This window comes from Crinia signifera, chromosome 2 (assembly GCF_055691185.1).
Source record: "Crinia signifera chromosome 2, ASM5569118v1, whole genome shotgun sequence".
NCBI lineage: Eukaryota > Metazoa > Chordata > Amphibia > Anura > Myobatrachidae > Crinia > Crinia signifera.
In genome coordinates, this window is record NC_139218.1 from 17,272,425 (window position 1) to 17,285,519 (window position 13,095).

General features: G+C 47.7%; 1 protein-coding gene across 1 annotated transcript in view; it reads left to right on the plus strand.

The window, feature by feature from the left end:
* The window catches only part of C2CD2 (C2 calcium dependent domain containing 2), a 77,611-nt gene that overhangs the window by 27,880 nt on the left and 36,636 nt on the right, over positions 1-13,095 (plus strand). The window contains exons 4-8 of the mRNA XM_083171650.1: positions 3,206-3,325; positions 4,103-4,210; positions 7,003-7,119; positions 8,175-8,292; positions 8,826-8,928. Of these exons, the coding sequence (XP_083027776.1) occupies positions 3,206-3,325; positions 4,103-4,210; positions 7,003-7,119; positions 8,175-8,292; positions 8,826-8,928 (566 nt within the window). The remainder of the gene's footprint in view (positions 1-3,205; positions 3,326-4,102; positions 4,211-7,002; positions 7,120-8,174; positions 8,293-8,825; positions 8,929-13,095) is intronic.

Genomic DNA, 13,095 nt, shown 5'->3' on the forward strand with positions numbered 1-13,095 from the left:
TGTGCGCACGGGTGTGATCTTGGGGAAACTGAAGTCTAGGGGAAAGTCTTGTGAGCACAGGTGTGATCTCTGGGAAACTGAAGACTGGAGGAAAGTCTTGTGCGCACAAGTGTGATCTCGGGGAAACTGAAGACTAGAGGAAAGTCTTGTGCGCACGGGTGTGATCTCGGGGAAACTGAAGACTAGAGGAAAGTCTTGTGAGCACAGGTGTGATCTCGGGGAAACTGAAGACTAGAGGAAAGTCTTGTGCGCACAGGTGTGATCTCGGGGAAACTGAAGACTAGAGGAAAGTCTTGTGCGCACAGGTGTGATCTCGGGGAAACTAAAGACTAGAGGAAACTCTTGTGCACAGGTGTGATCTCAGGGAAAGTGAAGACTAGAGGAAAGTCTTGTGCGCACAGGTGTGATCTCAGGATAACTGAAGTCTAGGGGAAAGTCTTGTGCGCACAGGTGTGATCTCATGGAAAGTGAAGACTAGAGGAAAGTCTTGTGCACAGGTGTGATCTCGGGGAAACTGAAGACTAGAGGAAAGTCTTGTGCGCACGGGTGTGATCTTGGGGAAACTGAAGTCTAGGGGAAAGTCTTGTGCGCACAGGTGTGATCTCGGGGAAACTGAAGACTGGAGGAAAGTCTTGTGCGCACAAGTGTGATCTTGGGGAAACTAAAGACTAGAGGAAACTCTTGTGCTCACAAGTGTGATCTCGGGATAACTGAAGACTAGAGGAAAGTCTTGTGAGCACAGGTGTGATCTTGGGGAAACTGAAGACTAGAGGAAAGTCTTGTGCGCACAGGTGTGATCTCGGGGAAACTGAAGACTAGAGGAAAGTCTTGTGCGCACAGGTGTGATCTCGGGGAAACTGAAGACTAGAGGAAAGTCTTGTGCTCACAAGTGTGATCTCGGGATAACTGAAGACTAGAGGAAAGTCTGGTGCGCACAAGTGTGATCCCGGGATAACTGAAGACTAGAGGAAAGTCTTGTGCGCACAGGTGTGATCTCGGGGAAACTGAAGACTAGAGGAAAGTCTTGTGCGCACAGGTGTGATCTCGGGGAAACTGAAGACTAGAGGAAAGTCTTGTGCGCACGGGTGTGATCTCGGGGAAACTGAAGACTAGAGGAAAGTCTTGTGCGCACGGGTGTGATCTTGGGGAAACTGAAGTCTAGGGGAAAGTCTTGTGCGCACAGGTGTGATCTCGGGGAAACTGAAGACTGGAGGAAAGTCTTGTGCGCACAAGTGTGATCTTGGGGAAACTAAAGACTAGAGGAAACTCTTGTGCTCACAAGTGTGATCTCGGGATAACTGAAGACTAGAGGAAAGTCTTGTGAGCACAGGTGTGATCTTGGGGAAACTGAAGACTAGAGGAAAGTCTTGTGCGCACAGGTGTGATCTCGGGGAAACTGAAGACTAGAGGAAAGTCTTGTGCACAGGTGTGATCTCTGGGAAACTGAAGACTAGAGGAAAGTCTTGTGCGCACAGGTGTGATCTCGGGGAAACTGAAGACTAGAGGAAAGTCTTGTGCTCACAAGTGTGATCTCGGGATAACTGAAGACTAGAGGAAAGTCTGGTGCGCACAGGTGTGATCTCGGGGAAACTGAAGACTAGAGGAAAGTCTGGTGCGCACAAGTGTGATCTCGGGATAACTGAAGACTAGAGGAAAGTCTGGTGCGCACAAGTGTGATCTTGGGGAAACTGAAGACTGGAGGAAAGTCTTGTGCAATGTAAGGAATTCCACAGAGTGGGTGCAGCCTAATGACTGCCATATCACTGGGAGTTAATTGAGGATGTGAGGTGCCAGTGGGCGGAATATTTTGTTTTGGATTCTCCGATTAAAAGAAATATTGTTGTTGACATTCGAAAGCTAGGAAGGTAGCTAATGTGAGTGAGGGAAAGGACGAGACGTGGTTTCACTTGCTGCCAACAGATTACAGTGTTTCGGTAACAAGCAGGCACTAGACATATATATATGTGTATATTTATTATAATATGTGTATATAACATGAACAAGGACCCTATAATGTAATAATGTAGCATTATATTCTGGGTGCAGCGTTGTGCTCTTTCTACATGTCCTGAGAAGGAATTTGCGTGACCTCTATGAGTTTCATTAGCTGCGACCGTCACCACCGGCGGCTGCAGGATTCCCCAGGAGAGCGCTTACCACATCTGCTCTGTCTTTTGAATGAATCAAGGCAGATTAAATGATCGTAAAACAGTTTTTGTTGGTAATGGTGTGAATACCACAGAGGGCCTTTTCAGATGGCACATACAGATGGACGCCGGCGTCTTTTAGAGCAGCCAGCACATTGCGATCTGTGCACGGAATGATTTTAGAACATTACCATGGCAACGGAATGAGGCTCATTTGCCCGTAACGGCCAGTGACACAGAATAGGTGTCTGAGTTAGTGGCAAGGCCTGTAATACATTACACTTGTCTTCAGGCCTGACACAATCTGGGAGCTGGTGGTAATGGGACAGTTGTCTCTGTTTGCAGGTTGTGGTGTAAAATTGTATGTCCGTCTAATGCATTTGATACAGTTTTGTATTTATTGCTGCTTGTATGATACACTCTCTGTTAGCAAATAGACACAAATACTTTCCTTCGTTCTTCAAATTCTTCTGCACACTGGGCAATTGTGGTGAGCGATCTGTCAGGCCGCTCAGTCATTAATATTGCGCCTACATATAGGCCGCCTTAGAACACGTGGACATACACTGAGACTGTGGGGAGGGGAGATCTGGGAAAATCTGAGGCAAAATTACTTCACAGAAAGGGTAGTGGACAAGTGGAATAGCCTCCCTTCAGAGGTGGTAGAAGCTAAGGCGGATATTCAATCCCGGATTCCGACTGTCGGAACATCATTTTCCATTCCGACAAGAACTCGACATTTGGTATTCAATGTACTAACTGTCGAGTGTCGCAAGGTCCGTAAATCGGCCGTGGATTTTCGAAAAATAGCCGCGAATCCGACCATTTCCGACAAAACAGATCCGACTTGTTTTAAAGTCGTATCTGTTTTGTCGGAATCTGCCTTCAATGCTGTCGTTAACGGTAGCATTGAATAGGCGACTGCTGCTATTCCCCCCCCCCCCCCCCCCCCGGCAGAAATAGCGGGCAAGATAGTACACAGTCTATGTTTCTATATTGTTGTTGCAGTGTTTAGTGCATATACCTAGTACACTAATGTAGCTGTGGCTTGTTTTCAGGTTGTACTATGCAGTGTGACAGGAGAATCTATACAGTTTGCTGTACGCGTCACCCGCACTCTTCCTGCGAACTCAGGCTGCCAAATGTACAGTGTCCGCGTCACACCGCTACACCTAAACGTAAGTCTTCAGGGAAACCAGCGGGCTGCTGTTTTGTTCCTGCTGGTACATCCTTGTGTATCAGTGCCTATTACCCTATAGATCGAAAGCTTTTGAGCAGGGCCCTCCTACCTCTGACTGTCTGTAACTACTGAGTTTGTATGATCACTGTCTCCAATTGCACTAATTGTGGGCAAAGGTCCTTTAGAATATCGGCCTACAGGTACCAGTTTTAGGGGGGAGATGTATCGATACTTGGAGAGCAATAATGATAGGAGCAGATTGGTTGGTACTTGGTAACTGTCCAAGATTTCATACGTTTCCCCTCATGGTAAGAAATGTATCAGGCCTTCTAAGGAGTGTAAAAGTTGCCCAGAGCAACCAATCAGCATCTATGTTCATTCATCAAGTACATGCTATAAAATGATAGGTAGAAGCTGATTGGTTGGTGTGTGGTTCAGTGAGATGGGTGATTGTAGTTGATTCTGCGATACGCCATAATTTTCCTGGATTATTATTACCAGTTCTTTTATATAGGGCACACATTTATTCTAGGGTACATTTTGTTGGGAGCCAGTTGACCTACCAGTATATTTTTGGGTTGTGGGAGGGAACCGTAGTACCCGGAGGAAGCCCACCCAAGCACGGGGAGAACATACCAACTCCACACAGTAAGGGCCATGGTGGGAATCGATCCTATGACCTAAGTGCTGTGAGTTGTTAATGCTAACCACTACACCGTCCATGATCCCCGTATGTGGCTTCTGATCTCTGTATAACGCCTCTGCACTCTTCCAGCTGGAACTCCGCGTGAAGGAGGGGTTCAGAAACCAGATCGAAGTGACGTGGTCCATGGGCAACTTTTCCGATCTCGATCTTCAGATTCAGTCAAAGACTAAGCTGGAGGTCAGTGAGTAAGTTGTGCTGCTTCATCTTCTGTTTTCTCTATGTTGGCTGCTATCTGGGGAACATACTTGCCTACCTTAAAGTTCTCTAGAGGAGACTTTCTGCAGCTTTTCCAGGGGGTTGGGGCGGGCTTGCTGTCATGAAGCCCCACCCCTTCTTTAAATGCCGTGATTTGCATCTCTTTGGGGAGTGGGTGATGCGTTTTGGGTAATTTTAGCCCCTCCACAAAGAGCTGCGAATGCCGGTATTTGACTGGCAGAGGGGGGGGGTGTGGGAGCTGATGCGGGTGGGGATCGTTTTATCGACCACACTTAAGGTGGCCATACACATGCAGATTTATCTGTAGATCTGTCTGGTTGGAACAAAAACCTGGTAATGGATGAGAGCAAAATACAGTTGACCATTTGCTTGGAAATGCTGGAAAACTGTCACTCATCCATAACCATGTTTTTGTTCCAACCAGACAGATCTGCAGATAAATCTTACTAGTGTATGGGCACCTTTAGGTCGACAGGTGTAAAGGTCGACAGGTGTCTAGGTCGACATGGGACAAGTTCTACATGGGTTTAGGTCGACACATGCATTGGGTCGACAGTTTTTTCACTGTTTTTTTACCCGAATGCCGACATGGACACAGTTGGAAGTGAACCGAAGCCCCTCACATAGCTCGCCATGCTTCGGGCATGGTGCCTTGCTGCACTCGGCACACTTTTATTCTCGCACCACACCCTAGTGGATGGTAGGGCATGAAATACCGCCTGTCGGTACATGTCGGCTCAAAAAAACCCAGTGAAAAAACGCATGTGTCGACCCTGAACCCTGTTATCCTTGCCACCTGTCGACCCAACGGTGTCGACTTAATGACTGTCGACCTAAGTGCTGTCGACAATACGACCGTATACCGCTGATGCTGGGGCCACGCTAAATGCGGGAAGCTTGCCCACCCTTCCGGGGGAGGACACGATGTTTAGGAAAGTTTGCAGTGGAACCAGAATAAAACCACACCATTTAGGTGGAGGTTTAGCAAAGTTTGGAGAAAGATAAACTAACCACCAATTGGCTCCCAACTGTCACTTTTCAAATACAGCCTGTAACATGGCAGGTAGGGGCTGATTGTGTGGTACTTTATCTCTCTGCACTGTAGGACATGTTCTTTTCCAGTCTTCTTCTCCCTCATCGCCTATCACTTCCTGCATGTTCTTCCTGCACTGATCATTGCCAATGACCTCTTAGGCATAGTATAATGCTTCTGTTATGTTTAGTCCTTTGTCTGTTGGTCCTCTATGTGCTGTGTGTATGCTCCACTGCCCCACACTTTGACACCGTACATTTTTGTGGAGCTTGTGAATAAGTGATGATAGTAAATACGCAATCTATCAGTACTAGTAGCCAGTGACACCGAGACTTTCCTTCCTCAGGTGTCTGATGAGGTCAGATGGAACCGGCAAACTGGATGGGGGTGCAGGCCACACCATAATAATAATAAGGCAGACAGGTCTTACTCACACGAGGCCTATATAATTGAAGCCATCCACAAGTGAAGCCAATTCTGTTGCCCGTTAGGAATAAATGTGCCAGAAATATCCAAATTGGGGAGATTCCAAAAGTCTTAGACTTGCTAAACCAGAATTTCACCAAGTATGGGATGCTGTATTGGTGGACTGGCCAAACCAGTCCTTGAGATTTACCAACAGGTCATGTTTTCCCGACCTCCTAGCTGGTGCACAGGTGCAGTCATTACTAACTGTCACATGTCCCAGACCACTTAGCTCAGCGGTGGGGAACCTTGGCTCCCAGCTGTTGTTGAGCTACACATTCCATCATGCCTTGCAACAGTTTAGGAATGAACAAATAGCAAAACTGTAGCAGGGTATGCTGGGATGTGTAGTTCTACAACAGCTGTAAGTGTAGGTGTAATTAATAAATTGACATTTACACCTACGGACTGTGTTATGGTATACTTGCCTACCCTCCCTCCAGAAGCTGTGGGAGGCTCCTGAATTTTTGGGTAGTTCCCTGCAGCCCCAGCCAAGTAAACCGCTCTCCCTCATCCTGCTCGCTTACTAGTACAGTGGGCAGGATTGTATGTTACTCCCCAGCATTCGTAAGAGCAGCGGAAAGGGTGGGGCAAATGACTAGATTGTGTCATTTTAGCTCCACCCCCTCCCCGCAAACCCAGAAACAAGAGTTTCTTGTGCGAATGGTAAAATAACCTAAAAATATTCATTTGACGTGTTAATCAATGGTAGTTGGTTGTTGCCAAAATGTATTTGTGGACTCAATGTTGGACTATCCCACAGGCATACGATAAAATTCCCAAAGGCCCCAATGATGGAGGGCCCCACCCCCTCCTCTAGAGGTCAGTAACTTTAAAAAGCCTGGTCATTGATGAACTTGGGTGCTTGGTGTGTTTCTCTGCCGTCAAAGTGGGTGGTCCTGACCTACCGCTGGCCCCTCCTTTATAAAGTGGCCCTGTTCTCTGTATGGTCTCTCCAATGGTTGGCCAAGTTTCTCTCCGGTGCCTGGACACCTTATCTAAAGCTTGGGCCTCACTACACTCCCAGGTGGACCCATCATGTTACAGTCCACCACTTCCTGTTATCAGTCCACCACTTCCTGTTATCAGTCCAGGAAAAAGCCGCCTCTATCTATCGCAAGCTATAACTAGCTGCTGGAATCTTAGTAAATAAGTGAGATGCACATTCTTAGTGTAGTAGTGCAGGTCCGCATACATGTGAATTTGTGTCCGTATTACTGTGTCCTCTCACATAGTTCTCTTTCTTTTTTGGCAGACTCCCGGACAAAGTGCAATCATGGAGACTCTGGAGGACATCCTGAAAAACCTCATGGGTTGTGTCCGACCCACTGTAGAACTGAGCAGCAAGCCTTCAGATATGAAGAACTACCTGGTATTTATTTGTTGGGTCAATTGATTTGTGATGTGATCAATATGTGTTGGACTAGGGCAGTGTTTTTCAACCACTGTGCCATGGTACACTAGTGTGCCTTGAGCTATTCTCAAGTGTGCCTCCAGATCTAGAGATGCCCAAACTAGTTTACAGCCACCACCAGTTCAGCTGTTATATACTGTACTGGTCTCCTCTTCATTTAAAGGGCTAATGTATTTTATTTGTGTTACCTGTGGGGACCAGTGTGAATGTTTTTTATATGGGGGCAATAGGTTTGGTTTTTTCCTGTGGGGGCCAATGTGTTTTGCCCTGTGGGGATCTCATGGTGTGCCTTGGCAATTTTAAAATCTTATTTAGTGTGCCGCAAGGTAAAAAGGTTGAAAATCACTGATGTAGGGTCTTGTGGTGGTACCACTGTGTGGTCACCAAACATGGCATTGTGCATTCTTGGTCTTCATTCAGATACAACCTCGGTGGAAGACCTATTTAGTCTTGTTCTGGTGATAGTCCATTCACTGTGGATCTGGGTGTCGGGCTCTTGGTAGCATCCTACCATGATAATTTGGGAATTGGTTTTATGGGCTGCATTGAAAATTGCTTCTCTTATTACCTGTCCCCAATGACCTTCTGTATTGTCCTATAAGCGGTAATAATAATGACAAAACCTAGAGTCTTTGAAAAATAGGGGCCCTCGCAGTTTAACCCCCGCACCAGCCGCTCACCCTATTCTACGTTCTGGAGGAATCCTCATTGTCAGAGGTCGGCGAAGATTCCCCCAAACAGCGAGGCTTGCGGCTAATGCAGGGAGCCCGCTGCATTTAGCCGCGAGCCTCGCTGTTTTAGTGGCCGCATACGCCATTTCCACCTCGCTACAAAAACCTAGCGAGGGGGAACCGGCGTGTGCAGGGGGTCAGTTGAATACTGACCCTGCGAGCTGTGACAGCGAGCAGTCAGCACTGTCACAGCTCAAATGTCATTGAATAAGCCCCATAGTTGTCTTTTTATAGACTGTGCGCTAAAATGTAATCTATAAATTACTCTCTGTACATTTCCAGAATATACCCGGGGGCCAGTCTTCAGTAATCTGCCCTCCGAAACCACCTCGAGCTCATGAGCTGAAGCTTCAAGTCCGCAATATTAAAGCGACGCTGGCGGGAATCGCGGACCCCTCAGGTAAAGTGCGGACTTTTCATTCTTTCCATGGGCAGACCATTTGGGCTAAACACACAATGTTCACCACTACGCCACCATGCTGCCTTGACAGTAGATCCCACCTGGTTGTTGATCGGGACTGGTGGCCACGCTCATCATTTCGGATTTGCAGCATGCATGAGCTGAATAAAATGCTGATGCTTTTAAGTGTTGACTGTAAAGCAGACGGGCCAATAAATCTGTCATGTAAATCATTGTTTATACTGTATTTATGGCCACATGCTCTACGGACCTGAATCCGCTTCTTGTGAGCTGACACACAATGATGTGTTTAATAGAATCATATGAAGCCCATTTCTCAAGTAGTTTTAGCTATTTCATACTCACTGCCTAGAACACATGATGGTGCTCCAGCCAATCAGCTCCCAACTGTATTTTTTCCCAAACACTTGACAGGAGCTGATTAGTTGGACCACCATTTATTATATGTAGTGAGTTTTAAATAGCTAAAGCTTGTTGATATACATGCCCATTTATCTCTTATCTTCCCACAGGTTTGTCAGTGTGCTTGGCACAGCTTAACGACCCTGTACAGCGATGCACTACTACAGCCATAAAACACAGCCTGAGCCCCTGCTGGGAGGAAGAGTTCATCTTGTAAGTACCATGGATTCACAGCATTGGTCCGTCCATTTTGACAACCCCTTAGTTACTTATTATCCTCACTTCGTGCGGTTCAGATGAAGTTGCCTCAGTCGCAGTTAAGCAAATGCTTCATATTACCCACGGTGCATCTGGGCAGGGTCTGCAGAAAATCCACTCCTGTGCCGCATACCCTGCACTATTCTGTCACGCAACTGCAAAGCAGTATGGGTAATCCATGCAACGTGTGTGGGCTGTTACAAATAGGTAGTGAAGAAGCTGCAGCACCTGTAAAGACCGCCCGGAACGTGTTGGTTTTTCTGATCATTCAAGGGCGCCATATTGTATATTTGTGTTGGATTTAAATCTCTCTTTAATGGGTTCAGCCTGCTGCTCTTATCCCAGAATGTAGAACCGTCCCCTGACTGGGAGATAGTGATGAAGCTGCAGGAATTTGAAAAATGCTAAATGTGGCGTCAGGATTTCCAGAAACACATTTCATCTTCCTGCACAGACATCAAGTAATCGCCCTCCACCAGTGCTGCATATAGAGGATAGGGGCTCCTCAAAATGACATTACGCTCACTCGCTTCGCATCCGTTTCAGCATGGCCAAATAGTAAAACTAAGGCAAGGCATGCTGGGATGTGTACTTCATCTACGGACGGAGGGCCGCTTATTGCCCATCACTGCTCTGTACCATCATTTGCAAGCTGCTATGCCCAGTGTTAAACGTTAGGTGACCCCCCGCCCATTCTGTACCATCTTTGCTGGCGCCTCCCTGCTAACAGGCTTCGACGTTCAAACTCGGAGATTGGAGAAGTGTTTGAATGGTGTCTCCTGTACGACAACCCTGAATATGACCGGTGCATATTTTTGGATGCCACTTGTGACCCTGCATCATAGAAGAGGACCTGTTTTTTAATGCAATGTTTCTTTAACCGCTTCACTGCCATCTGTATCGGTTTAACGTTGCAGCGCGCCCCACGTTAAAGGCACCAACATCGTGCTCAGCAATTCTGCTCAGAGGCACATGGCGGTCATAAATAGGAATCTGGACATCTGGTTGCTATTTAGATGCAGAAGGAAGGAACGCAGCAGAGCTTTCCTATAGATCGCTATCTCCTATGTAATGGAACTTCCAGACTGTGCTGCGTGAACCAGATTTTCTGGATCTGTGGCCTACGGTATCACTCTTGCAGCGATTATACAGTATAGCTGTTGCTCATGGCAACACGTCAACTGTCAATTTTTAAAATGCAGTCTGTGGTATGGCAGTTAGGTTCTCATTGGCTGGTACTATATCTCCGTCTACTTTCTCTCTCTCTAAGGGGGGTATTAAATCCAGGGCACCGTTTCTGACAGCATTCAAGGCGGAGTTTGACAAAAACCAATCCGACTGTAAAACAAGTCGGATCTGTTTTGTCAGAAATGGCCGTGGATCCACGGCAATCCACTGCAGTCTTTCCGCAGACACGCCCCCTTTTTTGATACTCGGTAGGCGGAACATTGAATTGCGCATGTCGAGCTGGGCGATAACGGGCTCGGATTCTGACAGTTGGAACTTTCCGACAGTCGAAATCTAAGATTAATTACCCCCAAGGCTTAGTAAACAACCCCTAAAGCACCTAATGAAAATGCATGTGTGTCATAAGAAATTGTTACGTGTTATTTATTCATGGCCCCTGGCAGTGTAGGGGTTAATAGAAGCAGTAAGGATGTAGGTGTGCTGAGATGGCAGCCACATGTACACGCTTACGAAAGGGTTACTCATGACTTTTTAGGTAGTGTTTTCCCAGAAACAATAGCTCCTGTGTTCCTTCTGTTGTGGTGCATAACACAGGGGATTTCCACACTTTCATTATAACAGCTGAAATATCTCTTTATAATGCCTGGAGGGGAGTCCCCAGCGATCCTTACATTCATGTATTTACAGTGCCATACATCTGTGTGAGGGAATGCGTTCAGCGCGCTGTCACTTCCTGTCCCCGGTCTGCACGCCATGGCCTGTAGATGTGTATAATCTGTGTGAGGGAATGCATTCAGCGCGCTGTCACTTCCTGTCCCCGGTCTGCACGCCGTGGCCTGTGGATGTGTATAATCTGTGTGAGGGAATGCATTTCGCGCGCTGTCACTTCCTGTCCCCGATCTGCACGCCGTGGCCTGTGGATGTGTATAATCTGTGTGAGGGAATGCGTTCAGCGCGCTGTCACTTCCTGTCCCCGCTCTGCACGCCGTGGCCTGTGGATGTGTATAATCTGTGTGAGGGAATGCATTCCGCGCGCTGTCACTTCCTGTCCCCGGTCTGCACGCCATGGCCTGTGGATGTGTATAATCTGTGTGAGGGAATGCATTCCGCGCGCTGTCACTTCCTGTCCCCAGTCTGCACGCCATGGCCTGTAGATGTGTATAATCTGTGTGAGGGAATGCATTCAGTGCGCTGTCACTTCCTGTCCCCGCTCTGCACGCTGGGGCCTGTGGATGTGTATAATCTGTGTGAGGGAATGCATTCCGCGCGCTGTCACTTCCTGTCCCCGCTCTGTACGCCGTGGCCTGTGGATGTGTATAATCTGTGTGAGGGAATGCATTCCGCGCGCTGTCACTTCCTGTTCCCGGTCTGCACGCAGTGGCATGTGGTGTGTATAATCTGTGTGAGGGAATGCATTCTGTGCGCTGTCACTTCCTGTCCCCGGTCTGCACGCAGTGGCATGTGGATGTGTATAATCTGTGTGAGGGAATGCATTCCGCGCGCTGTCACTTCCTGTCCCCGGTCTGCACGCAGTGGCATGTGGATGTGTATAATCTGTGTGAGGGAATGCATTCTGCGCGCTGTCACTTCCTGTCCCCGGTCTGCACGCCGTGGCATGTGGATGTGTATAATCTGTGTGCAGTGACACAATGGGGGTTATTGTCTGGTCACTGCCAGCAAACAGAACCCTACAGTACTCCATAAACTGACTGTAAAGGGGCGGTAATGGCCTCAGTAACGCACAGCTGAGATGCATCAAGTTCTACTGTACCACAAACTAGCGTTGTAGGATCTCTGCTGATTCTGTACAGGGGAGGCCACTGGAGTGCCGTGACCCGTGGTATAGATCACAATGGCTAATGACCCATCATATAATACGTTTCGCTATTGGATATGCAGAGTTCTCCAGATCTTTATAAAGAAAGGGGTACATTTTCTAAAGGTGAAAAGTGGGGATGTTGCCCCTAGCAACCAATTAGATTCGAGCTAATGAACATTTCTAGATTGCATCTTAGAAAATTAAAGAATCTGGTTGCTATGGGAACATTCACTCTTCAGTTCTAGAAGCTTAATACTGGGGGAGTGTTTGTCAAAGTTTGAGTAGCTCATTGTCGGTCTCCAATCAGCTCCTAACTGTCATGCTACAGGCTGTGTTTGAAAATGACAGCTAGGAGCTTATTGGTCTGTACTTTTATCTCTGTCCACTAGTCTTTCTCCAAGCCTTGGTACATCTCCTCCTGGTGTATCATCTTTAATTAAAAAATTCTGATTGAGTCATGTCAAGTCTGCCGGTGGAGATGGGCCTTACCGGCACACAGATGTCGGTATTCCCCTGCCTGCAGCTCTGGCCCCTGCACACTGTGAAAAGTCACATATGTGGATGCTATGTGTGTGCCCGTGAATCAGGCCCATAATGTGCCGGTATTGAGTAAGGACCAATACAGAACATTAAAAGAACACTTAAGGGGTACTCAATCTCCCCCCCCCCCCCCCCCCCCCCCCTACTCCCGACAAGGGAAATAGTGGCGGGGCCCTGTTCAATGTTGTCTTTCCCGACCGCATTGAACAGGGATCTCGACCGAACGGACCCGACTTTAGAAGCAGTCGTGCCCGTTCTGCCGAGAGCGGCCATGGATTGTCAAGCTCTCCTGTCCGCAGCTCGGCGATCCATGGCTGTATCTAGAAGCCACGCTCCCTTTCCGGCATTCGGTAGGCGGGACGTTGACTCCAGTCTGACGATTCTTTGTCGAGCCAGCTGAGAACGGGACGGGGTCAGGGCTGTCGGGGGCCAGCCCAACCCAACAGTCATGATCCAGGATTGAATATTCTCATTCTGTCTCTACCTCATTTTGACTAGAAATCACGACCATTAAGTGCTGGCTGCGGGAGCGCGCTCCTATCGATTTAATCTCCAACAACACAATAAACACACAG